Here is a 27218-nt window from a genome sequence, read left to right as displayed (position 1 = left end):
GGGTGAAAAGTGCCATGGATGATATACAATTGCTGCTTTTAATTCAAACATTACCAGTTTTTTTCCCCCCTTTGTTGGCTCTGAGGGGCTCCTGTGTGCGAGAACATTTTAAACTAAAGACGAAGACAGTCATCTTACTCCCATCTGCTTTCTGCCCCCTCCATCTCAGAAATTTGTTCTCAGAGTTACAGTAAGTTTCTAGCGACTCCACCGCCACACTCCAAATATGAGTTTCATTCTGTCGAAGGCTGCTTTGCCAGGAAGATACTGTAGTTTCAGCTGCGTTCTGTGACCACTGCGTCTTTCACCAGTTTCCAATTATCACAATGACAAGATTGTTTCCAATTCACGGCTTTGACCCGAAACTGCTCTAGTGTGCCTTACCACAAATAAAATGGTGAAAGGGAAGAAAACAGCCTCTTCTACCCATTTCTAGGCCACTAGCGTTCTCCTAACCACAACGAGCTGCCTTCTCTGTATCACGTACTGTATATCAGATCTCTTTAAAGCACAGCTTTTCAGAAGTTTTCAAACCATTCTTGCAAACTGAAACTCATATGCACGCCTATAGGGCCCATATCTGACTTTCGGAATGCAATGTGTCGTCTGCGCTTTGCAGGTGGGGTGCAGCAAGGTGTACACCAGCACCTCGGACGTCATGACCCATGAGAACTTCCATAAAAAGAACGCCCAGCTGATCAACGATGGCTTCCAGAGATTCCGCGCCACCGAGGACTGTGGTACAGTCGGGTGTCAATTCTATGGGCAGAAGACTACACACTTCCACTGCAGGTGAGCAGACCTAATGTGGAGGGTCTTCACAAGTTTTTTCAACCTACGTAAAGCATAAATAGAATTTTAACAAACCACAGCCTATAGGTGGACAAAGGAAAATAAAAGTAAAATGAAATGTATGTCAAAACAAGTAGGTGAATTCTTTTGGCATGCATTAAGTTTAAACTTTGCGCATATTTGATGAGCGTACACCAAATATTTGGCAAAGGACGTAGGAAATCGCTTCATCAGACTCCCAGGAATGTACGCCTCTAGCAAAGTTCGCAGGTGGTGACGTGTCAATGAGCTGCTGCTGCGACACAGAACTGTCCTTGTTATTATTATCCCAGTATTTAAAGCATGTGGACTCTCTCCGTGACTCCCTTCTGAGGAGACTTTGTATCAGGGCATCAAACCTGATCATATTTTTCCTGATTTTCCGTTCCCATCTCAGGCGCCCAGGCTGCACATTCACTTTCAAGAACAAGTGTGACATTGAGAAGCACAAAAGCTACCACATCAAGGATGATGCCTATGCCAAAGATGGCTTTAAGAAGTTTTACAAGTATGAGGAATGCAAGTACGAAGGCTGCGTGTACAGCAAAGCAACCAACCACTTCCACTGTATCCGCTCGGGCTGTGGCTTCACCTTTACCTCCACCAGCCAGATGACCTCCCACAAACGTAAGCACGAGCGCCGGCACATTCGCTCTTCCGGCGTCATGGGCCTCTCTTCCGCCTTCCTGGCACCAAAGGACGAGCCAGAGGAATCGAGCAACGATGACCTGATGGACTTCTCGACCATCAGCAGCAAGAACTCCAGCCTGAGTGCCTCTCCCACGACCCAGCAGTCCACCACTGTACCGCACCTGATGACCACGCCCACCACCGCCGTCTCCTCCTCCTCTACATCAGGCCCTCACAGCCTCAAGCTTACCCCATCTCTGTCCAGTGCGAGCCAACGTATGTCCAGCCTGCTGTCTCAGGCCCTGCCCAGCAACATGCCGGTGGCCCTTGCTCTTTCCAACAGTGCTCTGGCCGCCTCCAACCATTTCTTCCCCCTCATGCCCCGACTGCCTCTCCAACCACCTCCAGCAGCCGCTGGCCTGATATCAGCTGCATCTTCTGGGGCCCACTCCATGCCCACCGACTCACTGACCCAAGGCTGCTCCACGGTGGGGGCAGACGGAGCCATGGCGTCTACCCCGACCTCCTTTGCCACCGCCTCTATTGTGGACAAGATCTCTGCAAGCAAGGGGCTGATATCACCAATGATGGCCAGACTGGCAGCTGCTGCCCTGAAGCCCTCCAACAACCCAGACGCAGGTCAGTCTCTTTACAAATAGTCATTAGTTGACATGTCTTGTGTGGATAAGGATTACACACTGGGAAATAATCATTGGTGCACAGACAGCAAATAATTGTTTAGGTCATGTATATCTAACAAAATAAGATTATGAAAATAGGAGTAAACTGTTGGTGTCCAGCCCAGACAAGAGGTTCAAAACATATGACGATAACGTTTCAAGCTATGCAATATCCAAAATAGATATACTGCATGTTTATAAAAAACTACATCCCCTTTTCTGTGAGTGGACACAGACAGTAGAGAGTGCAGTCTGAGGTCATCCCTGTAACTAACCCAAAGTGGGGAGAAAGGCAGAAAAAAACGCCGCTTTCAAGCTTAAAGGGACATACCGGTGGCATGGTCCTCTGCTCGGGGCTTGTTATTGTGTTGATCGTTTGTTAGATACCCACAATCCATTTGGAGATAAATGCGCTGACAGGGGAGAGTAGAGCCTGTAAAAGTCTCTTATGATGTTCAGAGTGGGGGCTCCTGGGGCTTGTGTTGAACATGTTTCCTCATCATTGGTCTCTTATCTCTGTCTGTGCCCGTTCCAAGCAAATGGAGGTGGAATGAAATTAAGTTCAGAAATTGCGAGAACAAAAAAAAAAAAAAAAAAAAAGATTATTTTTTTCGTATCCTCTATGCAAACTGATAAAAAAAAAAAAAACTGAAATCACTCAGGCAGAAATGACTCAATGCACCAGAGCTAAGAAACAGGCTTTTTTTTCCACTGATACAAGAACTCAGACACACTTGCATGCATCAGCAAAGACACACTTTTTGAATTTCTAGAAACCCTCTGTTTCCGTGAAAACATGTCAATCTCTGTTTAGCATAAAAATAATTCACATAAATTTTGGAGGTAATTGCCTTGTCTGTGTTTATCATATTTCTCTAAACAAAGCCCCTGAAAATGAAAATGGAGAATTCAATTGATAGTACACTGCAGAGCATTGTCTTCCGCTGCAGTAGGGCCTCCTGTGCTCAGTCTGAGCAGGTGGGGTGTGGATTGTAAACGGGACTGCTCCGGATGTTGGGACTGGGAAGGATTACAATTCCTGGTTGTGCTCCCGGAGCAGGACAGGCCCTGGGAGAGAACTGGGGCAGCTGCTCCGGGGAGCCGAGCTGAGCCCAGGCTGTCAGGCTGAGCTCCACCTCTGGGCTTCCAGCAGGTAGTCTGAACATTGGGAAGGCAACCCACAGAGGGTGGGGCCTCCACAGATGGTGTCTTCACCACCCCTCTGGTTGGCTGACTCAGAGCCTGCATTTCAGATCTCAAATGGTTTGCAATGAACTCTGCTATCTCAATCACATTCATTTTTGTAAAAGTAAAGTGCAGAAACAGGATGGAGGGGTAGCTGTGGTTTTGTTTCTCATATTTGCTTCATAAAATGTGTGAACAGGACATTTGGGGCTAAAATGAGGAGGAAGTGGTTTGTGCTTCTCTGACTAAAAGGTGTGAGAAAAGGCACTGTGTTTGTGGCTATTTTTCACAGTGTTTATTTTTTCATTGGGTTGTGAAACTTCACCTCTTTTGCGGTGAATTGTGCATTTTTCCTGTTTCTGCTCAGAGTATTTTCTCAGTAGCTATTTATTTTTTCTATTAATGCTCTGCTCTAATTTTCCCCTAAGTGTTTTTCCCAGAGATTCTCGTATGTGAAGGGTTTACTAATTAGACACACAGTACAAATGATCTTTCACAAGCTCTGTATCTTATCCGGAGTAATTACATGGTGCTACATTATTCCTGGATAATTTCCAGAAAGAAGCTGCTTTGAGTCAAACTCATTTGTTCTCTCTCCTTGGGAAGTGGTTGGAAAAAAATAAACATTTCATGTGCATCAGAATATAGTTTAGCGCCATAATCCACCTTAAACTGTCAACTTATCCTCGGATTTAGCGAGGAAATGCTTAACTCGGCCTGCTGATCATGTGTAGATCACAGAGTGAGTGGCTGCTCTTGATATAATGTGCTCTCATTTTCGTCTGAGACTTGATTTAATTGTCAATGACAAGGCAGGATTCGTCTGGCTAGTTAATTTTGGGTATCGAGTGGTCGGTGGGGGGGAGGGAAGGAATGCTGGACGGAGACTCGGTAAGCGTTCGGTGACCTCGAACCAGACGCAAAATTGTTTGACTGCTGTTTTCTTTTGGCTCCGCCCCCCCGCCCCAACCCCAGCCCCTCCAACCTCAGCCATTGTCAAACTGAACTGACACTGACACTGACACTTCCCCATCTCCTAGCTTTCAGCTGACAAGGCCCAAGACTGGCTTTTCCACTCCTATTCTGTCTGATATGTCTCTGGGTCATCTTGTGGCAAAGGGTTGTGTCGGGGGGGGGGCTCTGGTCGGTCCCCCCTTCTTACGTACACTGCTCTTGTTTTCTCTCTTGCAAGGAAAAGGAGAGGATCCTCACCAGGCTGAGGGCCAAGGGCACACACTTGGTTGCCCATGACCTTGCCTGTCACTACGCCTCAACGCCAGCCCTGACTCCTAAACAACAGATTTCTCACCAAACCAATCTAAGCTGCCGGTTCACCCCTGTTTTAGTGTCTCAGAGCCTACACTGGGACCCTCGCCACCTCCCACTCCCATATATTTTTAAAATAAACCACCACTTATTGTGAACCAAAAGCTCAGCTTTCTCTGTATAGCCTCAGGACAAATTAATATTTCAATCCCTTGGGATTGGGAGGGGGGCCAGAATTCACCTTCCTGTCAGCGTTTTTACCTCAGGTCATCCCTTGGTGTTTATTTATTTCAATTCAGTGCTCCTGTCGTCCCTCACAGCACTCACTGAATACCTATTTAGAGGAGAATGTGATCGAGAGGTCACGCTATTTGAACCAATCTGATTGGCTGTCAGCTCCAATCTGACCGACATAGCACCCCTGTTCCTTGTGGGTACGCTCAGTGGCATTGGCTGCCGTCCGTTGTCAGGCCAACAAGGAGCCCGGGAAGGTGGGAAGGGAGGGGGGTGGCCAATCTGAGACTGCCACTTTCCCTCAGCATTAGCATCTCACTTAATGACCAGTTAAGAGGCAGCCTGGCAAATGAGTTGTGACAAGTGCTGCAGAAAAAGGAGTCTTTTTCCCTCATATCTCCCGCCTCTCAATCACCATTTAAAAGGCTTGACGGCCTGACATAATTTGGCAATAATTATCACTCGGAGTATTCTTTTCGGGCCAGGACAGAAGTCAGATTGGATCTCGTCACTGGGTAATAATGCTGACCAACAATAACTTTGCTGTCTCTTTTCTCCTCTGCCTCTCTGCCTTGATCCTCAGGGAACGGGCAGTCGGCTTTAGCCAGCCACTTCAATCTGGTTCAAGTGAAGCAGGAGCCAGTGGACACGAACTCTGGAGCGTCCCAAGACTCCACGCAGGAGCACAGCCTGGACTTGAGCAAGAAAGACAACAGGTATACAGCAGCTGTGCGGTACGCCGAGGGTTAAATCAAAATGTTAAGCTAATGTATCTGGAAAATACATCAACAAGCAATCAATCTGTGACTGATAGATGAGTGCTACATGTTTGGCAGGCAGGGCTATATTCACTGTTATTTATTTAAAAGATCTCATTTATATACACGTGCATACAATTATAAATCCTCAACATATTTCTCCATTTTTGCGCTTACATAAACCTTCAGCTCCAATCTCGCATCCAACTCACAGTAGATCTTATTTCTTAGGAAGACAGCATTTTTCTTCTTCATTATACAGGCACACCTTGCGTGATAAATAGTAATATTTACTGTTCTCATGCAAATCTTGGCTAAACATTGTTCATTTTCCTTGTTCCAGTAATGAATCAAACGGACACCCTGTACCAGGGAATACATCTCTTTTATCCTCGCTTATGAATAAGGTAAGATCCATCCATCAAACGCCTTTCATCCCAAGACAAATTAGCGGGACGCGGAGGGGCCTGTTTGTTTTTTAATGTTTCACCGCTAATAAGATGAGTTTGTATCATTTAAATTTTCCAGCCATTTTTCATACGGTGTAATTTTCACTGCACCTCTCACAAATTAATATAATGAAGCAGTAGCCGGGTGCCATGCCAGATATATAGAGATGTTTGTTTTTTGATGAGCTGTTTTGAACTCGCCGTCCATTTTTTTTCTCCTCCTTTATACTTTTTCTCACCCCCTCCCCCACCCCCACCCCGCCTCACTCCACATTTATTTATAGAGTTTATAAATTATTTGATTAAAAAGTCGGCGGGAGGAAAAAAAATAAAAACAGGAAGGCGCTGCCCTCATTTTTTAACAAGTCTAAATGTTAGCGTATGTAAATTTAAACGTGCACATTTTTTTTTTTTTCCTGCGCAGATTAAAATGGACATTGTCTTAGTCATAAATCTTATGTGACTGATACAAATGTGCCAGGTGCTTTCCATCACATTGATGATGTAATGGCAGATCAGCTTTTTCTTTTTTTTTCTTACTTTCACCAACTAATCATGTCCTCCTCCTTCCCCTCTAGATGTTTCCCCTCTACTCACAAACACACTCAGTTTCTTTTTCTTTTTTTTTTTACCTTCCCCTCTGAGAGCTTAACCTCAAAGTTGCCGTCATTAAACACAGATAGTGGAAGAGAACCCATGTCAAACAACTCAACTGTTGTCATGTCAGCTTTTTGGGGTTTGATTCCAGCCACCGCGCCACATAAAAGGGTTAACAGTTGCTCCCAGAGGACACTTGGCAAACACGCTTGGCCTGCACTCAAGCAAAAGCCTGGGTGTTTGTAAATCTGGCCGCTCTTTTTTGCTTCGCCAAACCGTGTGCGTGCGTCTGTGTGTGTGTGTTGTCGTTCTCACACTCTCACTAGCATATGCAAATGCGCCGGCTTACGTATGCTCGGCTAACGCGGCGGCTGCTGGTTTATGTGCTGTGTGTTTTCTAGATGTCGCAGGTGAACCCTGCCCTCTTCAACGCCATGAACCTGAAGACGGAGCTGGAGGCAGGCCAGGGCGGTGACTCCTCTGAGGCGGCGCAGTATCTGAACAGAGTGCTGAAGAGGCCCCTGCCAGAGAAGCATAATGAGATCTGGAGGACCTACCTCCGCAGGTAAAAAAAACAAAAAAGAGTGCGGCAGAGAGATACTAGATTCACAGAGATATTACTCATACATTTTGATAGTGAGAAAACAGTCAGAAAGTTTAAATGAACCGTCATCTGTACTGTAAATACTGTTCCTCACATTGCTTATCTCTGGAAACCCCCTGAGACATAAAGAATCTGGTCTTTCAAGAATTTGAAACTGCCAGATGAGAATGTGAACAAGTCGTCCACATATGTTAAAAAATGTACGTTCTTCCCGTAAATTTACGGTCTTCCCTGTTGACGCAGGTTTGACACGGATGACTTTTGCGAGGCTCAGTGTGACTTCCTTCAGAAAGTTCACTTCCACTGCATGGTAGAGGACTGCGGCGCGCTCTTCAGCACCGTGGACGGGGCCATAAAACATGCAAAGTGAGTGTCGCACCGGCTCATGATCCCAAAAGTCACCCTCACTTTGTGCATTTTAGTTTTTCCCTGTATCGATCAGTGCAAAATAACAGTAAACGAGCCTCCATCTTTGTCTTTCAGCTTCCACCTCCGAGCCACCTTGAAAGTGAAGTCTGAGCCTCAGTTCGGCGAGGGCAAGGACTCCAGCGAGGGAGCCCCGCTGCAGCCCGTCGCCCCCGTTTCTATGGCCAACAATCCATCCATGGATGTGGCGCACCTCACCTCCTCCGGTGGCTACAGCTCCCCTCCTCCCTCCCTGCTGGCCTGGAAGCAACTGACTGGCAGCATCCCTCAGATGCCAGCCTCCATGCCCAACCTGCCAGCCAACTCGCCCCTGGCCACCACCTCCCTGGAGAATGCAAAACCTCAAGTTAAACCTGGTTTTCTGCAGTTCCAGGAAAAGTACGATAAACCCGTCTTGTATATGGCAAAGTCTCGTCGTTCTCTATTCAAGCGAGTTGACTAAACCGTGTTTTCTCATCTTTATTCATGCAGTGATCCCTGTTTGGCGACCGACTGTAAGTACTCAAACAAGTTTCATTTCCACTGCTTGTTTGGGAACTGCAAGTACGTGTGCAAGACCTCCGGAAAGGCCGAGTCCCACTGTTTGGACCACATCAACCCCAACAACAACCTGGTCAACGTCCGCGACCAGTTTTCCTACTACTCTCTGCAGTGTCTCTGTCCCAACCAGGTGAGTGCGGTTTGATAACTGAGCCAGGGGCTGAATCACCTACTGTCATCTCCCCGAGGTTTCTAAGCATGAAGTATGCTATCTATTAGACCAGTATTTGAGGTTATTTGACTCGAGGCTTTCACAACCACTGCTCCCCGTCTTCCATCTCTGCTGAGAAAGACAGTCGACTCACCCCAGTAATGCCTGTTTATATGTCAATGATGTCATTTTGACTGCCGCATTCTCCTCTCAGAAAAGGCCAATTTAGCTGATATTACCCAATAAATCATTGTCACTTGCACAGTAAACAAGGCTGTCTGGAATAGGGCAAAAATCAGGGGAATGCTTCGCAAATGAAACCTAAATGGCAGCCCCTGCCTGCTCTCATGAGCCCGTATTTGGAAAACCGTTTAAATGAATTCATTAATGTGTCGAAAATCACCCCTCTCACAAAAAAAACCCCCTCCCTCTACACTCTTCCATCTCCACCTCCTCCTCCTCCTCTTTCCTCCTCCCCTTAGTCTCCATCTCCTGAACTGAGCAGATCTTATTTGGCCCAGTCCTTTGGGATCTGGGCCTCACAAACAGATGGCGGTGTACAGACATGTCAGAAAGGAGGGGTTTTTGTGGGAAGCCTGAAAAAAAAAGCAGAGTAATTGTACTTAAATCGGGATGTTCCAAGTACAGAGGAAGAAAAAAAAACTCTGCAATGTGTGTTGATTATTGTTTTGGAGAAACTCAGCGTAGCGTTAAGTTCAAAGAAAGATCAAATACAGCTAATCAACTCTTGCCTTGCACCACGTTTCTCACTCACGAAACTGTTGTGTCTCTCTGCTGCAGCACTGCGAGTTCAGAATGAGGGGCCACTATCACTGTCTGCGGCCTGGCTGCTACTTTGTCACTAACATCACCACCAAGCTGCCGTGGCACGTCAAGAAGCACGAGAAGGCAGAGCGCCGCGCCGCCAACGGCTTCAAATATTTCACCAAGAGGGAGGAGTGTGGGAGGCTGGGTAAGAGAGAAATCCTCCTGATCCTGTATAAGTTTTGACCTGCTGTCTGCCCTTACCGTTACCTCGTCTGCGTCGGCTTTTGATAATATTTCGCAGCGAGAGAGAGAGAGACGTGTGGATTAAAGGTGTTACGCTGAGAAAGATGTAGATTGATTTGTATTGGCTGTTGCAAGAGGATATTCTCTGTGTTTACAAAGGGAGAGAGACCCGTGTTGGCAAACAGCGCCGTGCTTTGTGCGTGGTTTAAGAGGCATGAAACCAGTCTGTCTCATACAGTAGGTTTTGTTGCAGCATTTTGCATATTCACAATGGCACCTCAAGTCCCAAAGGTGGCCTCGCTCGTACTATATGAGCAATAATGTCAAAGAGGGCAATCACATCCAGGTTGTTTTCTTCTTTCTTTTGCCCCTGTCAGAAATGAGCAATTAGGTTTGTGTTTGTTAATTATCTGGCTTGTCTGGTTTAGCCTGTTTGTGTTGTGAAGCTGCGCCTCACAGCCACCGCTGCCATCACACAGAAATGAATTAAAAGTGATCTGTTTTTTTCAGGCGGTTACACAAGCTTTTCAGAACGCAGAGACAAAGCAAACAAAAACCGGGGCCCTAAACAGCTGTTTTTTGTCCCCAGCCCGATCTGCCAACTGCATTGTTTGGGCTTGGGGGGTGAGAGAGAGAGAGAAAAAAAAAACAACAAAAAAAACAAAAACCAGAAAGGATTACCATCGGCTAGCACTCCAGTCATAAAGAATTGATGGGTTGCCAGTATCCATGGCAGCGACATTAAACTGAACACCGCTGATGATGTTACCTGGTCTGTGCCTCACAAAAGGCCCTCCGTGTCACGGGGGTTACTGTTATTTGCTCAACTTTGCGTGTTTAAAACATTGTGTGTGCCAACGCTATTTGATGACACAGACGTGGTGTGTGTGTGTGTGTGTGTTTTTTTTATTTTTTTCTTCTCTTAAAGTGGCTGCCATGGTTACTGACATGCTAGCACCTGCCCAGCATGTTACTCTTTCAATTATTTCTGCCTGCTTTTATATAATGGTATTTGATTAACCGGCGCAAAACGGAACATTCATTTAATTTGAAATCATAAAGCAATTAGAGCTGGACCGGTTAAAACACGAGAAAAAAAGAACAGAAGAGTACGGAGCAGACAAGCAGTACGACGGAGAACAAAAGGGAAAATGACAATAGAGATACTTTGAAAAATGAATTTAATATGGTAATAATTGTATATTTACTTTGGTTTGCAGGGGTGTGTGCATTATTGGCCCACAGAAAATGAGAATTTATTTATGTAAATTCCTAATTGAATAAAGCATGTCAGTGTAATAAAAGAGCTCCACAGGTTTAGTGCACAGAAGCCTTGACTTGGCTCAGTGTGACACCAGAGTGATCTAATATTCCTCCTACATGTACACTCCCAAACACTTTGAAACCCAATCCCTCTTTTGTCAGAGCTATATATGAAATAATAATGATAATAATGATAAAAAAACTAAAACTATTTCACTTTGTGTTTGATCTAATCGTCGGCGCCGTCACGCCGGATCTATTGCGTTAAGCTCGGGAGCCGTTTTTCGAGCGAATTAATCTGCGAACGGCGAGTTTTTACAGCTGCCACTGTTGTCTCTCGCGCAGGTTGTAAGTACAACCAAGTCAACAGCCACTTCCACTGCATCCGTGAGGGTTGCCAGTTCTCCTTCCTGCTCAAACACCAGATGACCTCGCACGCACGCAAACACATGAGGCGGATGCTGGGAAAGAACTTCGACAGAGTCCCATCCCAGGTACGAACACACACAACTGTCACACAAGCCGCTTTGAAAAGGATAATTATATGAAAATACAGGCGGAACATGCCGGCGAACCGAAACGGTTGTCCAATATAAACTGAAATCTATTCCAACAAACACGCCCTTTTCTGCAGAGAGGTTAAACATGAGATAGGAATTATTTTCTTTTGCACTAATATCCCACGCATTTATAGATTGTAAATATTTATATTTACATATGCTTTTCATCCGAGTTTTATGCTTCCCTGAACTCATCCTGTTTTTGTGTTTTTTTAAACACTGACAGCTCACATAAACTTCTATTTATATCAAATGAGGGAAAACATACAAATGAGGTACTAAACAAATGGGTGCAAAACAGTAATGGGCCTTTTTTAAAATGTAATCCAAAGAAGAACAAGTTCTGCCCATCTTTCGTTAGTATGCAAAGTCTGTGTGACTTTGCAAGTTTGTTCGGTTTTGTGTTTTTGTCGTTACCGTTTTAACGTCATGTTTCCTGCTCTGAGTCAGATTCAGCGTGCAAATAATAAGTTCATGTTGTGTTCTGTGTAAAAAACAAGGGAGTACCGCTCATATCCTGTCATACCAGTCAATGACAAATCTCTCTTGACGTTCTTTTGACGAAATTTCTCACACTGGAGTGTACACAATTTCCTCTGTTAACCTCCGTACATTATGTACCGTACGTGAGTTTAAACATGTGGATTTTCTAGTTCTGTTTGTTCTTTTTTTATTCTGTCACCTTCGTATATAATGGCAGAAGTGCGAGGTTCATTCTTTCGACGTGTTGAGAAATGCCTGGACGGGCGCCAGGAGCCAACACCCGCCTGCGATGACTCATTAAACCCCACGATGTTGGTTTTAAACGTCCCTTTACAATGAAGGTGGTTTGCTTTGCAGGTGATGCCCCTCGGCCAGAGGGCGGACGGGATGCAGCATGGCATGGTATCTGGGCACGGAGGGACCGGGTCCGGCGTCAACTCCAGCTTCTCCTCGATCATGGATGAGGCTGAGGACTACATGGACTACATGGGAGGAGGAGGAGGAGGAAGCCCTTTGGGCCTCTCCTCCGAGTCCTCCAACCAGGACCGAAGCTGCACCAGCACGCCTGTAGGCAACGACAGCTCTCCAGCAGGTGAGGATATTCAAAAGCATGTGGAGCTTTAATGGTTCAGTCTAAAGGGGGATAATGTTAGCGGAAGTCGGCATTGAACATCGTCCCACACTCACCTGCTCCACGCAGAAACCAGCTACTTGTCATTTCACGCATTCTCCACTCATGTATGCCATGATTCAGTAGTTTGACTTAGTCGCGATATATGAAGCTGATGACAGTGCTGTATTCTTATGTTAGGAGTCGTGGACGAGACATTTTGCAGTTTGCCTGGTCATCCTCATAAAACCTCCATTTTGTACATCAGTGGTTTGAGTTATTGCACTGTATGTAGCTTATTACATTTTCCTTTGGCCAGAGATCATCCCTGTGGCTTTATGTCTACTTTAGCACTTTTAGTGGGCTGAATAGTGGGAGAAAGGAAAAGGAAAATGAGAAACAGCCTCTTTTCCCTCAGACTTACCGAATAAATGGATTCGCGTCTATTTTATTTCTAAATCTGAGCCTTTCTGTGATTTTCACGTTTCTCCACGCGCTGCCAATATTATCCACTACTCTCATCATGTTGTTTTGGCTGGTGTTTGGGGTACTTGTCTTGAATGGGCCTCATTTTGTATCATTCTCTTATCTTTTATCTTTCCCTTTTTACCTCCCATCCCTGTGTGCGTGTGCGTGTGTGTGCGTGACTCGGCCCGTGTATTTGCGTATGTACCCTGCCCTGTCTGTGTGTGTGTGTGTTTTTTTCCCCCCTCTTGCCTGTCCTTCACCCTCTCTGGTCAACCTGTCTCTCCAGGACAAGGCTGCCCCGCCACCACCTCTGCTCCTACCACCCCTGCTGACACTTGCGCTACCCAAAATGCACCTTCTTCCTCCCCTCCTCCACCGCCACCGCCACCTCCTCTCTCCGCTCCTCAGCCTGGCTTCCAGTCCCAGGCCCCATCCCTCTCTCCTGCTCTCCTCCGACATCCTCTCCCCTCACTCCCATACCTCCTCTCTCCATCCTGTCTGTCATACTCTCTGCTCAGCGCCTCTTTGGGAGCCACTCGGAGTGTTGTCATGCCAACCAACACACCAGCTTTCAGCCCCATCATTGCCACTCCGTCTCCGGTTAAAAATGACGTCCCTATAGTGCAGGATGCTGCAGGTACTTATCCCCGGCGCAAACCAACACTGCAGCTGTCACTCTCAATTACTGAGTCCTGTGCAGCGTATAACTGTGTGATCCAGTCTTTCTCTGCACTATTGTTATGGAAAGATGAAAAAGGGACTTCCCAGCATGCAAAAAAAAAACCAGCCATGTAAAAATGATGAAATGTGCATGCTTATGGTGTGAGTGCAGTAACAGAATAAAACATGTATAACTTACACCTTTGAGCGTACTCTCACTTTTAGTATTACTAGGGTTTAGAGATAGAGCAGTAAATTTGGCACCTGTTCCAACGAAGCCTGGGCCTTGTTTAGCTTCCATTAACAAGGCTGCATCAGCAGCCTCTTATTTTAATCACGCCTCAAGTTTTATCGAGGCCCACTGCTTCCTGTCTTGCAGAACAGGGATCACATCATTAGCAGTGACCCCAGGGTGTTGCAAAAGGTGGGTGCCCCTCGTAAAACAACATGGAGATAAGAGGCTTGGTTAAGACTCACAGCTCCGCCTCTGTTTGGAGGCTGGAGACACCCTGTAAAAGTGTCATGTTCCACAGTCAATCTATCATTTCCCCCCTCCTTTAATCATTCTGGGAATTAGGAATTAAAAAAAAATTGTGGCTCTCTGTGCTTACTCAGCTGTGAACCACTTCGGGCTGAGTACGGTTCAACATTAGTTTCAACCAGGACAGTAATTTGCTTGTAGTTTTGTGGGTTTTACTTAATGAACCAACTGATTATTCTTTAATGCGTCTCCTTCTCTTCCTCCAGGCAACACCATCTCCATTCCCACGGCCACGGGTGCAAAGAAGCGCTTCTGGATCATCGAGGACATGTCGCCATTCGGCAAGCGACGCAAGACCGCGTCGTCCCGTAAGATGCTGGACGAGGGCATGATGCTGGAGGGCTTCCGGCGCTACGACCTCTACGAGAACTGCAAGGACACGGGTTGCCAGTTTTCCCTGAAAGTGACCCACTACCACTGCACTCGCGAGAACTGCGGCTACAAGTTCTGCGGCCGTACCCACATGTACAAGCACGCACAGCACCACGACCGCGTCGACAACCTGGTCCTGGACGACTTCAAGCGCTTCAAATCCTCGCTCAGCTGCAACTTCCCCGACTGCCAGTTTTCAGGCAACAGCACCCACTTCCACTGTCTGCGCTGTGGCTTCCGCTGCACCGACAGCACCAAGGTGACCGCCCACCGCAAGCACCACGGCAAGCAAGATGTGATCAGCGCCGCTGGCTTCTGCCAGTTCAGCTCCAGCGCTGACTGTGAGGTCCCTGACTGCAAATATAAGCTCAAGTGCTCACACTTCCACTGCACCTTCCCCGAGTGTAAGCACACAGTGGTGGGCATGTCCCAGATGGACTCCCACAAGAGAAAGCATGAGAAGCAGGAGCGAGGCGAGCTCCCGTCTGTGTCACCAAAACAGGAAGTTCTTCACCACCTGGGGGGTAACGTGTCGGCAGTCCCTCCGTCCTCCATGGGTCTTTCTACTTCCTCTCCCGGCGGCCTCCATGGGTTGTCCCACAAAATCAACAGCAGTGCGCCCTCCATGCTCTACACAACAGGTGGTATCGGTTCTGACTATAACCACTCATACCCGCCATCCTCCATCAGCTTGGACAGCTCCCTCAACCTGGGCACCGACACCAGCAGCTCCCTGTTCTTCCTGAAGAACGCAGTCGGTCTGGGTCTCAGCGACTCCCTGGACCTCAGCAAGAAGATGCATCACAATGCAGCGCGACTGGCCCACAAGCCCGCAACCCCGCTGGGTCTGCCGGCAGCTCAGGACGACACCACGGGAACGTCCGGAGAGGCCGAGGACGACCTGTCGCCAGAGGAGGAGGCGCACGCAGAGGAAGAGGACGAAGAAGAGGAGGACGAGGAGGAGGAGGAGGCAGAGGACGATCTCAACAGTGACTCGAATGACGATTCGACCGCAGAGCCCGACGGCGAAAAGGACAATGGCGAGAGTTTCAATGCTTCCGTTAACCACGCTGATTCTTCCCAACTGGAAAACCAAGACGCTGACCCTTAAAAAAGACAAAAACTAACAGTGACTGTAGGAACTGCAGAGAAAAACCCTGTGTACTATGAAACAACAAAAATGAAAGTGGCCTCATTTATCATGTTTAGAGACTTCAGATGACAACAAAAAACAACAACAGCGCGGAGAAAATGACGGCCCGAAATGATTTATTATGATGTTTACAAGATGACCAACATTATTAATTCAATTATGCATTAAAAAAAAAAAAAAAAATATGAACGGAGAGACACACAAGAGTTAGGCCCTGTTTTACACGCCGGGCAGCAATGTAAAGCATTTTACTACACATCAGTCTTTTTGTGTGCGTGCATGTTTGACTTTAATTTATTTTTTTCACTTTTTTGTGTGTGGAAAAAAAAACACGTTAGAAAAACAAAAATCTCTCTATATAACTATATATGTAAGTGTGTGTGTGTGTGTGTGCGTGCGCGCGTGTGAACGACGATATACAAAAGGAAATTTGTGGCACAGGCGACATGAACTGCAGGGCCGTGGATACGTAGAAAAAAAAAAGGGACACGAATCACTAAGGGGAAACATTTGATCTTTTTTCTGTATTATTACTGTTATTATTATTAATAATAATTATTAGACACAAAGAGGAAAAAAAAGGGGGGTAGCGTTTTGCTTGTTCCCATCTCTTTTGTGTATTTTTCTTTGTTCTCAATGACACGTGGAGTCGACCAGTGACAGTCTGGTCAGTCTCAGCTGCAGTCAGGCGTCCAGCTAGCTGTTAGCCGCCAGCCTCAACAGTTCTCTTAGACATTCTGCTAGAAATGTTCAACTAGCACCGAAACCAAGCTTAGCCCTTGTAATTTAACCCCTCGCCCCCGTGGAGGAATCAAGTTCGTGCGTGGATAGTGCACTTTTATAATAGCTGACCATGATGATTACGATGATGATAGATAACTCATGAGTATATTTAAAAATATTTTTGTTACCATTTGCATTAAAATGTCGTTTTGTTGTGTTGTTAGTCAGAAGCATATCGATCTGTAAGCGGGCGAGGCCGTGATTAACGGCCGGAGAGTCGGATTGAAGGGGGGGTGGGGGATGGGGGGTGGGGGGGTAGTCGTGGGATGTGTGGTCAGACTGACCAGAGGAAATGATGAGTCACTCAAATGCAGCGAAAGGCGGGTCGGCGGAGGAAGCGTCAGGGAGTGTTTTATGTCGAAAATGTACAGACCGAAGAAAATGTCTCGACGGCATTTTGATTTTCCATTCACTATGGCTGTGGTTGAGCTCCTGTTGTAACGGTTTTTATTTAATATTTATGTGACCTTCCAATGAGAAATTTCTAGGGGTGTTATTGCACTTTTTAGGTTCATTTTTACCGTCTGAAAAAGAAAAAACAAAAACAAAAAGAATGATATATATCTTTTAACAGGGAATTTGCTTTAAAGATGTTTGTTTTAGTTCACTTTTGCTTTAATGCACAAATAGATGTTAGTGTGACAAAGAACTGTTGTTCTGTGATTTATTTAAAGACTGGTTTTTATTTTTGCTTCTTCTGTGATTGGACAGTTTGAAAGGAAGAAAAAAAAAAACAAGAGAGAAAAAGGAAACGCGGCGCGCCAGGAAAACGGTGGCCCCGACAAGAAACACTAAAACGGACTGTGATTTAAATTAATTCTCAAGAAGTTTGTAGCAGTGCTCACTGACTGAAGGTCTAAATTCGAAATCTTGTCAAAACCACCCTCCGGTTTTTATTGAGCGAACATGTACGACTGAGGAGTGGACACACCTGATCATGAATTATCTCCTGAGCTTGGCATTGGAAGTAAATGATCATATTATAAGGAATAAACAATGTGTGTAGATGATATTCCTCCAGATATTGTTTTGAGAAGAAAAAAAAGAAAAAAAAAAAGGTTGTACAGTATTTTCCTCTGTAAAAAATAACTATATATGAACAAAATGCTCTTTGATGAACAGCTTCCTTTAAAAAGAAAACCGTAAGAAAGGAGAAATGAATAATAAAAAGTTAAAAATTCAAATAGCCTCATCATAGTTTGCTTGTGTGCGTGACCTTTTTTTTTTTTATTATATATATACATATATATATATAATTACCCCAGGTTTTTACCCCCAGAGGTTGTTCTTACTATAGCAGCGGGGCAGATTCCGTTATTTGCAGAATAACCTTTTTCCTCTTTTCTCCAAAACTCTGTCAGAAGCTCCAACTTAAAATACACTGATTTGAATTCATTCATTGATGTTTCTCTTTTATTTATCGACTCATTTTATTCATTGTCATTTCTGCGTGTGTGCTGTTTTGTTTTTTTTTTTCGTTTTTTTTTTTGTTTTTCTTTTCCCTCATTAAGTGAAAAAAAATTCTTGGTGTGTATTTACTTTGCTGTGGGCATGCTTCGTTCACAGACTGAACTGTCTCCCGGGACTCTGTTGCAAAGCAGAGGCATTACTACATTTGTTTTTGTTCTCTCATCATTTGCTGAGATAACTGTAGGGGCTGGGAGACGTTGTGCACTTGAATTCGGTTTGTGTGTGCGCGTGCGTGTGCGTCTGTGCGGGTGTAAAATAGCAGGATTTGTAAAAAGTTGAAAATAAAGAAACTATAATTATTGACAATACACATGTAGTGCTTGATGCGGTGCTTCAGCCAGCCTGGCGACGTATTGTCGGGTCACGTGTGGAGGGGGAAAGGTCACGGCGGTGATACTACTGAAGTGTGTGTGTCCGTGTATGTGTGTGTGTGTGTCTCCTCCTGTTAGGACACAGACTAGTGGTTTTGTCCCAGCTGTTCACAGCTTCAGATCAGACCATAACCTCACGAGCTCCTTTTTCCTGCTTAAAAAAATCCAACTGGGACCCGATTTAACCGCAAAATTTGAAGAAAACAAACATCTGCATCCGCGCAGGTAGAGGAATCGACAATATTTGTTGTTGGGGTCGCCCCCGTTGTTCGCTCTTTGACGTTCTGGTGCGAGAACCAGATCAGAGTCTAGGACCATTAGGGAGATTTAGAGGCCTGCTACTGCTACAAGATGGCTCTCCGTGTCTTGCTTACTGTTAACAGGGCACATTTATTATTATTATTACTCTTCTTTTTTTTTTTTCTGCCTTGAGCCATGCTGGGTTCTCCTCCCACTCCCTCATGTCACCCAGCGGCCAGCGTACTGACTCTGTCTGTCCCCTCGTCTACAGCTGTTCCTGTCCTTCCTCCTTCTCTTCCTTGTGATGTTTTTTTAATAAAAAAAAAAAAGGAAAGAAAAAAAAAACACGGGTAAAGGCATCACCATCTGTCAGCCAGCTGGTATCCTGTATATAATCTACCAGAGAGAGAGAGAGAGAGAGAGAAAAAAAAAAAAGAATAAACATGAAAATTATATTACACAAAAACCAGACGGAAACGACCTCCAAATCCTGCATAGGCTGCTGCCGAAACGACAGATCATTTTGCTGTTTTAATTAACAGAGTAAAAAGGATGGTATAAAAAAGTGGTGGGGAAATAAACAGAGATGTATTTCCACTGCTGGGGAAAAAAATGTAACACGAAAGCCGCCTGCTTACTGCGGAGTAGTGGATAAACAGAGCAACGTTTTAGACTTTGTAAAATATATTGCACTTTTGGACTAAAAGCCATCTCCCGTTACTGTTCAATTTGGCTCGATTTATGAGACGTTTTCTATGAAAAATAGACAATGAAGCAATTTTTTAAGAAGTCTCTACTTGAATTTGTTGCCCTCGGCGCTACTATTTATTCTAGTCATATTGCTTATTTCCACTTGGATACAGTGCTGTTCATCTTCATTGTGCTATATTTATGTTTTTTCTTGTTTCTGCATGTCTTATGCAAAGATTGAGCTTTTCACTCAGTGAAATAAAAACATACTGAATAACTTTAGGCTCCTTTTCAGTGTCTTTCAGCGGATGCATACCTTCTGCCTCTTCGCAAAACACCTTTTTATGAACACCAACTGTGTGTGTGTGTCTGTCTGTGTGTCTGTGCGGTGGGTATGTGCGTGCCCCAGCCAACGCTGACATGCAGTTGGTTGATGTGCCAGGAACAGGTTGAGTGAGAGTGCGAGCACTGTGGAGAGGCAACAGTTGAGGCTGGGAACATACATACACGACAGGTGTGCACTGCATATGTGGTCACATGATGCCTATAAGGCAGATTAGGGCCCAAACAGATGAAGCGCTGCTTAATGGCAGCTTTTATTAAGTTCACAAAGCGTGGAGGGAGAGGGAGAACAGAGGAAAAGCAGGTGGCTGGGCCTGTGCGCTCTTAGATGAAGACAGATACTGTACAGTGGAGTCTGAAGAGGGTAGCAACTGTGGAAGGATTTATGGAGATTTGCCCGCCCTGGACTCTCCGCCTGCCTGTTCCCGAATCCTGCAGTAATAGACAGGGAGGGAGAGCTGGAAGAGCTTCGGAGAGAAAAATGCGCCGGCCGTGGAGCCAGAAAGAGTGATCATACGAGATGAGATTAAACTATAATAATATCTGTGTGGCCGGTCAGTCGGTGCAACAACAAAAATAAAAAGGATGAACGGAAATAAAGACAAATAGGAATTCTGGGACAATTTAACACAGACTTAATCATAAAAATGCAGAGATTAAATGGTCTTGTATCTGTATTGCACTTTTCTAGCTGTTGGTTCTCAAAGCGTTTCACAGTCACAATGACACCCACTCATTTACACAAGCAAGTACCAAACACTGGGGGTTCAGTGACTTGCTCAAAGACACTTTGGCATGGTTCATTTACAGGGGATTGAACTACTGACCCTCTGTTTGAGGACAAGTTGTGCTACGTACTGAGCTACAGCTTTAAGAATACTTCTAAAAATCGACATACCATATCTATACGGACAACAAATGTCCCAAAACATATATCCACAATTAAAGGTCTAAATCTTTATACAAGAAGATGTGCACCATAATAAAATATATACACAATAAAGGGTATGTTCAACTACTGATGTATAAGGATGACTAAAATGTGAGCGCTTGGTACACGCAACGTTTAGTATCCATTTTGTAAAGAGCTATTAATTTAGACTCAACATGGAGCCAACCTGAACAAAAGGTGTCAATGTGTGTAATGGAGTCTGTTCTCACCGTCGCTGCATTGTGAAACTTTCTGAGGTTAAGGTGTCAAATCCCCAGAAAACTGAATTTTTCGGCGGAGCAGCAGAGCTGAGTCTAATTTCGAGCTGCCGACGTGAAGGAGCACCTATAGCGCTCCGTGTTAGGACCCCAGACGCAGATACGTCGGCGAGATGCGTCTTAAAATGCGTTTCAGTTTGGTTCGCTCCGCTCCACTAAAACTGCCTCGGGGCACGCACGCCACCGAAGCAGACTGCTCCTGGCTCGTTCGTCTGTCTGTGTCCTGCTCATTCTGCCTGATGCTTCCTGGCATCACACAAGGCCAATATCCACAGTTATTCTGACCCGACTGGTTGAGTCGTAGTAGAAGAAAATGGAGAAAATGTACCGTAATAATTGGTATTTTTTAACTGATCAACAAGTCTTAGCTCTAGCTAGCTTCAGCTCATTGTTTTGGCATTTCACCTACATCTTTACTGTTTTTAAAGCAAACATATAGGAAAGCCTGAGTCTTTTTTGGCCATAGCACGTTTTTAGTGTTAATGTTCTGTTTAAGGAACTGAACACTACCTGCTGAGTATCAAAACGGCCTATAGACACAGACTGGTGGAAGAGCAAGGAGTTGGTGGAGGCCAAAACAGATTTAAAATTCTTCATTTTCTGTGACCGCTTGTCCTCTGGAGGGTCGCACCCTGGACAGGTCGCCAGTCTATCACAGGGCTAACACACACAGTCAGACAACCATTCACACCGACACCTACGGCCAATTTAGAATCACCAATTAACCTAACCAGCATGTCTTTGTGGGAGGAAGCCGAAGTACCCGGAGAGAGCCCACGCAAACACCACACAGGAAGAGCCCAATCGGCCGATGGATTCACCACCCACACTCACCACCTAGCTTACGGAAGCAGGCAGCGTTTTAGTCTGCACCTACACTGTAACATTCTTCTTCTTTTCTGAGCATGATTGTAGCTAAACGTTAATCTTTAACCATAAAGTCCGAGTCCCTCATCATTTTAGGCGAGGCGGGCCAAAACATCTGCACCTGCATGAAAGGAAATAACTCTTCCGTTAAACGGGAAGAGCTTCCTGGGCTAGGCTAGGAAGAGCTACAAACCATCCTCTCCTGAATAATACTGACTGCGTAAATGAATGTTCGGATTACTTTTGTTTTTCCTTATTGTCCACTGGCTCTCCAAGCTGAACATCGAGTCGGAATGACTTTCTGAGTTTGCCGACTCAACGTGCTGACCCAAGTGAAACGTAGGGGTCTGGCTATCACGCCAATGCAGGAAACACTGGATGAACCACGGCTACAGAGCCTCACCGACGGTACGACACTGGTAAACGGACGATCTTAACGTGATCAGGGGAGCTATGACTGTAGAATGCTAACAAACTAGTTGGTTATTTGTCTTCTAACCAGGGATGAACCACACATCTCATATGACAGCACACAGCGTGAATATAAAGAACTGCAGCGGAGACAAAGGGTATTGTAGATTCTATAAAAAGCTGAGCCCAGCCAGACGTGACGTCACCAACTGGTTTGCTCCGGAGTGAGTTTGAAACCCGGGGCGGTAGCCCTAAGGTCAGCGCCATTTCTCCAGTTTGGAGCCAAGGCCAAATAGGACACGACGAGCTCAGACTACATGATACTTGGGTCTGGAAAAAAACAGTCACTGGGTCAGAGTAGGTGATTATAGAGTCATAAAGTCTTGCTATAACTTGGCTGAGACACAGAACAGACAGACAGACACAGTGAAGGCTGGCTGCTGCTTGGGTTTGGGTTGTTGCAGTGTTGTATGGAAATGTTTTCTCTGCTCCGATTGGTCCGCCATGGACGCATTTAGGTTATTTTCACATGGGGTTGCGTTTACTGTGTTCACAAGAAGAGTCCATATCTTGAAATGTTCTCCACCTCGAAAACTGAATGTTTTTTTGGACAAGTCGTGACGTGTCCGGGAGTTTTCTCTGTGGACCTTTTGGCAATTTAGTGACGTAGAGTTGTTCTTTGTTATTGGGATATTATTATGCTATGCTATTGTTATCTTGTCTGAACCTGGTAAGGAAAGCGATTGCTCCAACACTGTGCTAGCTGCTCATGTTTAGTAATGATGTACGAACATTAAATACGGTGAAATATTGCATGACAGCGTCCCGTGCGTGTGCTGTTAACGAAGAACACTCCTGAAAATACACAAAATTACAACATAGCCAATGTGACTCACGTCTCTTGAGAGCTTAACAACAGCCTGATATAGACTGTGAGAGATTACCAGCTCCACCAGTCGATGTTTAACCCATCCAGACTGATTATGTCTGCCTTAAATGTGGCAAGAGAAGTTTTTATAACTAATCCTCGAAGCTGCCCAGATCAGTGCGAAGAAATGAGGCTCTGGTCGCGAGTGGAGAAACCTTTCTGCACCTCTCTGCCATAAGAGCAGCGTGAAGCTGATAGGCCGCACAAGTATGCAATGTATCACGTATCGCGTATATATGACATGCCTGCGCTGCTCATTTTACTGCTTCATTGGCCCATTTATAGTTCACGTTTTTTGGATGAGCTGTTTCCCTCGTCCCTTTCAGCGCTCTGCCCCGGCAAGACCTCTCTTTAAAACCGCTGCCCTTTGCAATAGATGTTCATTTATCTATTTTTGCATGCGTATGAGACTATTTTAGAAAGACCTCGGTGCAGAAAAGGGGGCTGTGTGGAAAAAGCCGCACCGCCATTGGTAGCAGCTGTTGCTGCTGAGACACCTCTGAGGAAATGGAGAATTGGACACACACTCATCCAATTTACCATTAACAAGACCTTATTGGAAGCAGGGTCTAAGAAACATGTGGCTTTGCCTTATGTGGCTCTGTTTAGATATGCTGCTCTTCCTCCTGGATGCGTGCGGCCGAGGTTTGCGGTGCTGTTGCCATCTACGATCGGGGGATCAAAGACGGAGAGACGCGGCAATCGCAGGTCCACGAGCACAAATACTGAACGTAAAATAGCAACAAGGATTTCTGCCGCAATGTGGAAAATGTTGCATTTAAGGTCAGTAGCCAGAATTTCCATGTCTGCGGAAGAATCACTATTAAAGCCATTCATAGGAAAGTCTGAGCTGTAACATGAGATAGTTTCAGACATCAAACACTGAAGCTGGTCCACAAAGATCTCCAAAAAACTGAGATTTCCATTCCATTTTCCACATTTACATCCAAGCACACCAACAGAACTAGGTTGTTGTTAAGCTTTTCAACATAGCAACCCCCGGCGCTGACTTCCACGCTTTCATGTCTAAACACATACATAATTATCCTTTTAAGAGTTTACATCCTGCCTAATGCATAGATCTGCTTTTCTATGCGGTGAGCGGCTCTGAATCAGACTCTTGTGCCACACCTGTGTGTTTTGTTTCTGGTCTGGTTGCATTTTTTTTTTTTTTTCTTTTTCTTCTCATATTTTCCATAAACACGGCTCGCAGTCTTTACAGGGCGGTGTATCTGGAAATCTTTGTCTTTCAACACATTTTTTTTTCTCTGTAAAGGACGTACAGATAGCAAAACATTCTTTTCTCACAGTTTTGCTGGAACATTCAGTTACTGAAAACAAACAACAGGAGGTATGTTATTAACCTCAAAAACCAGAAAAACTGGATTCAGCTCCGGCCGGTTCGCACAGAAAGCCAAGCGAACCACCCAGGAACTGCAGATCAGATCGTCATGGTAATGAACCTGATAATTTTTCATGTTTTCTTTGAAGCTTCGTGCCTGTTTTTGTGTGTATTTCACAGTGAGGTCAAGGTTTTTTTAAGGGCAGGGCTTCAAGGTTGTGCACGCCAACAGAAAAAATGTTGTTGTCGGGCTAAAGATAGACAACTGTTAGGCTTTTCTTAAGGGAACTTTCGTAACAAGGACAAGCAGTGTTTGACCTTTAATTCGAGCTTCCTGATAGGTTAACAACAGAAGTCGTTTAGACCAGATCAGCGGTGCATTTGAAACGCTGGCGGACGCTTTGCGCTAAAATGAAAAGCTGCAAGTTCCCATACGCAGTTCCCATATTTCTGTGAGCTCCGTTTGAGGTGAACACATTTTCACAAAGAGGGGGCGGCGGGGAGGGCTTTGGGTGTAATGTTACATTGGAGATGCTATTTGGTAAACATGCAGTTGTCATCTCACAAACACAAACAGAATCCAGTGGAAAGATTAGCGTTGAGGCCCTTTAAACAGCTTGTGAAAAATGAGCCTCCTGTCAGCCCTGTTGCATAAATGTTTACCGAGAAATACCAAACATTGTGTTCTATTTGTTTTACTTTGCTTCGGGTTTGCCCATTGCCGTAGATTAGTCATCCCCCAGAGTTAAACACAACTTTGCTGGCAGAACAAACAACTAGTAGCAGACAGCAACCAGAAACAAGTGCATAAAGCGGTTGATCCAGGCTGGCTCGTGGCCACGTGCCCATTACCCTTCAAGTAGTTTGCTCCAGAATTGGACCAGAGGTCTCCAGAGCTGAGTGGGAGTGTTTCATCACTTTATAAGTCTGATTCAAATGGAGAGAGCTCGCAGCAACAAAAAAAAAAAAAAATAAGTCAAATGGACCGGCGCTCTCTCAAAAGCCAGAGTAATTCTCATTCCACTTCAGCTGCCACAGCGCAGCACCGCTAACTGGCAACCCAGGCCCGCCGCCGCTGCTGCTTTCTTGGCAAACGGAGAAGTTCTTAAGTGCTAAGCTGTAAATTTGCTTAATTTGACGTGAGTCCGAGGGGAATGGGATCATTTTCTTTCAGGGAAAAAGCCTGGCATATTGGCTGACAATAAGCTGGAATGGTCCAACATGGTGTTTCTGCTCCGCGACGACGGCTGGAACACAGAACAGACAGCGCTCGACAGAGCCGTAAAAACCGCTCCGCTCTGGCACCGGCGCCGCGTGGCCCGTTTTTTTTTTTTCATGTTGATAATGTGAAAGCCTTTCAGCTGTAATTTCAAGCGGGGGAGAAAACGGCGATGAAGCGCCTTTAAGTGGTTTGTCTGTTTGCAAACACAAGAAATGCAGAATTCACCGAGCATTCGCACCTGCATCAGTCGGCCTTAATAAAGTGCTCTCGCTCTGAGCCGCAGACGCTCTGCTGCGCGAAGGAAAAGGACAAATTTATGGTCGCAGGTCAAGGAAGTGTCAGTCATTTCTCACATTTGACAAAAAGCAGTTACCGCTCAAACTGAAAGGGAAAAAAAAAAAAAAGATGAAGTTTTGGTTACAGACGTGGAACTAAAACAGAAGAAGGCAATGCTGTGGTAATCCGTGACTCATAAGAGAACAAGACAGTTACTGAAATAAAGAGTAAACGACCCTCAGATGCCTGTAAATGGACTAGGCCATTAGTGAGTTACGTATTTAATGCTACTTAACTCTCGTCATTAATGTAGGAAAACGCTGATGAAACTCCGAGATGAACATTAGCGATGTTTTCTGCTCCTCTCACATCACAGACACTAACCTGGTAAGAGGGCAGATTGTTACTGATTGCCTAAAGACGCATTAATCCAGTTAGCTGTGGTTAATTAATAATATTCTTCTCTCTCACAGGCTTGGACATTAGTTTTAGTTGCTTTATCATGATTGCCTAACCCTAGTTTGGCTGCTTTCTTTGGGGAATTATTAGAAAATGAGAAATATGCAGCTACTAGTCACCTCTCTGGGGATGAGTCTAAACTTGATTGAACGGAGCACGTGCTCTTTTATTTCAATGGTAAAAGTTTGGGAGGTCTGTCTTGTGATTGGACGGTGACGCTGTGGCCCAACTGTTGCCATACATTTAAAATTAAAGCGTCACTATCCGCTTTATTTCCGTTGAATGACTCTTGAATATCGCCGGCTCCATACGAACATCCTGAGAGCCTTTAAAAAGACCGGTTTCAGTATCACAGCTGTGACCTTCATAAAACAGAGCTGGGCAACAGGTGGGCATCATGTGTGTGCTAATCTTCCACATTATGGTTGTTGATAACAGACACTGCACAGCCCCGCTCAGTTAAAACTCAGTAATTTAATATGGAATACATCAGCAATGTGATATTTGCAGCATGGAAGAAGCAAAGGTTGGGAAGATTCTGCAGATGCTAATAATAGAAAACGCCCATCACTCACTTTGGGTTTCTGTTACCAGAAGAATTCTGAGTACCGCAGACCCTCCAAAACAAGACATTGGGCGTCCACTGAGGGATTTTGGGATTACTTTTTTTCACTCGCTCTCCTCCCCTCTACGGGCATGAAAATGTGGATTGTATTTCGCTGTGACAATCCATGCCAATTTTGGAGGACAAGGTCGGTGAATGCGCAGCCGTCCCCTTTTTCACAGACCGTCCTGCTTTACCCATCAATATTCACACGTGTCATATGGTGGCTGGAAGTTTGGGCCTGTGGACAGCCGGGGCACTGCGAGAGAAATGATTCAACAGCCACAGTCAGGAAGCTATAGGCCCTGGCTTTGTGAAATGTAGGATTAATCAAAGTCTAAAGGTTCTGGGTTTAAAACCATTAAAAGCCACAAACCAGACAGAAAACATTAGATCCGGACACAGACTTTAAGAAAAATGTAACGTTAAATAGATTTGTTTTATTCTTCTTTTTGCTTTTTTAATGTAAAAAACAGACAAAAAACATATGAGCTGTTTGGAAAATACATTAAGTTTTTTTTAAAAGACCTTT

The 27218-nt window shown here is 45.1% G+C and overlaps 1 protein-coding gene across 7 annotated transcripts in view; it reads left to right on the top strand.

The window, feature by feature from the left end:
• casz1 (castor zinc finger 1) overlaps positions 1-17398 on the top strand; it is a 165919-nt gene extending 148521 nt beyond the window's left edge. For all 7 annotated transcript variants that reach the window (XM_084553820.1, XM_084553819.1, XM_084553821.1 and 4 more), the window contains 12 exons: positions 620-792; positions 1229-2100; positions 5410-5542; positions 5928-5991; positions 7032-7195; positions 7478-7600; positions 7718-8038; positions 8132-8330; positions 9153-9324; positions 10971-11119; positions 12026-12260; positions 14154-17398. In XM_084553820.1, the coding sequence (XP_084409946.1) occupies positions 620-792; positions 1229-2100; positions 5410-5542; positions 5928-5991; positions 7032-7195; positions 7478-7600; positions 7718-8038; positions 8132-8330; positions 9153-9324; positions 10971-11119; positions 12026-12260; positions 14154-15430 (3882 nt within the window). In that variant the 3' untranslated portion in view covers positions 15431-17398. The remainder of the gene's footprint in view (positions 1-619; positions 793-1228; positions 2101-5409; positions 5543-5927; positions 5992-7031; positions 7196-7477; positions 7601-7717; positions 8039-8131; positions 8331-9152; positions 9325-10970; positions 11120-12025; positions 12261-14153) is intronic.
• Positions 17399-27218: the final 9820 nt, after the last annotated feature.

Source organism: Chelon labrosus (genome assembly GCF_963514085.1).
Source record: "Chelon labrosus genome assembly, chromosome: 10".
In the NCBI taxonomy this organism is placed as follows: domain Eukaryota; kingdom Metazoa; phylum Chordata; class Actinopteri; order Mugiliformes; family Mugilidae; genus Chelon; species Chelon labrosus.
This window is presented reverse-complemented; position numbering and strand designations above follow the sequence as displayed.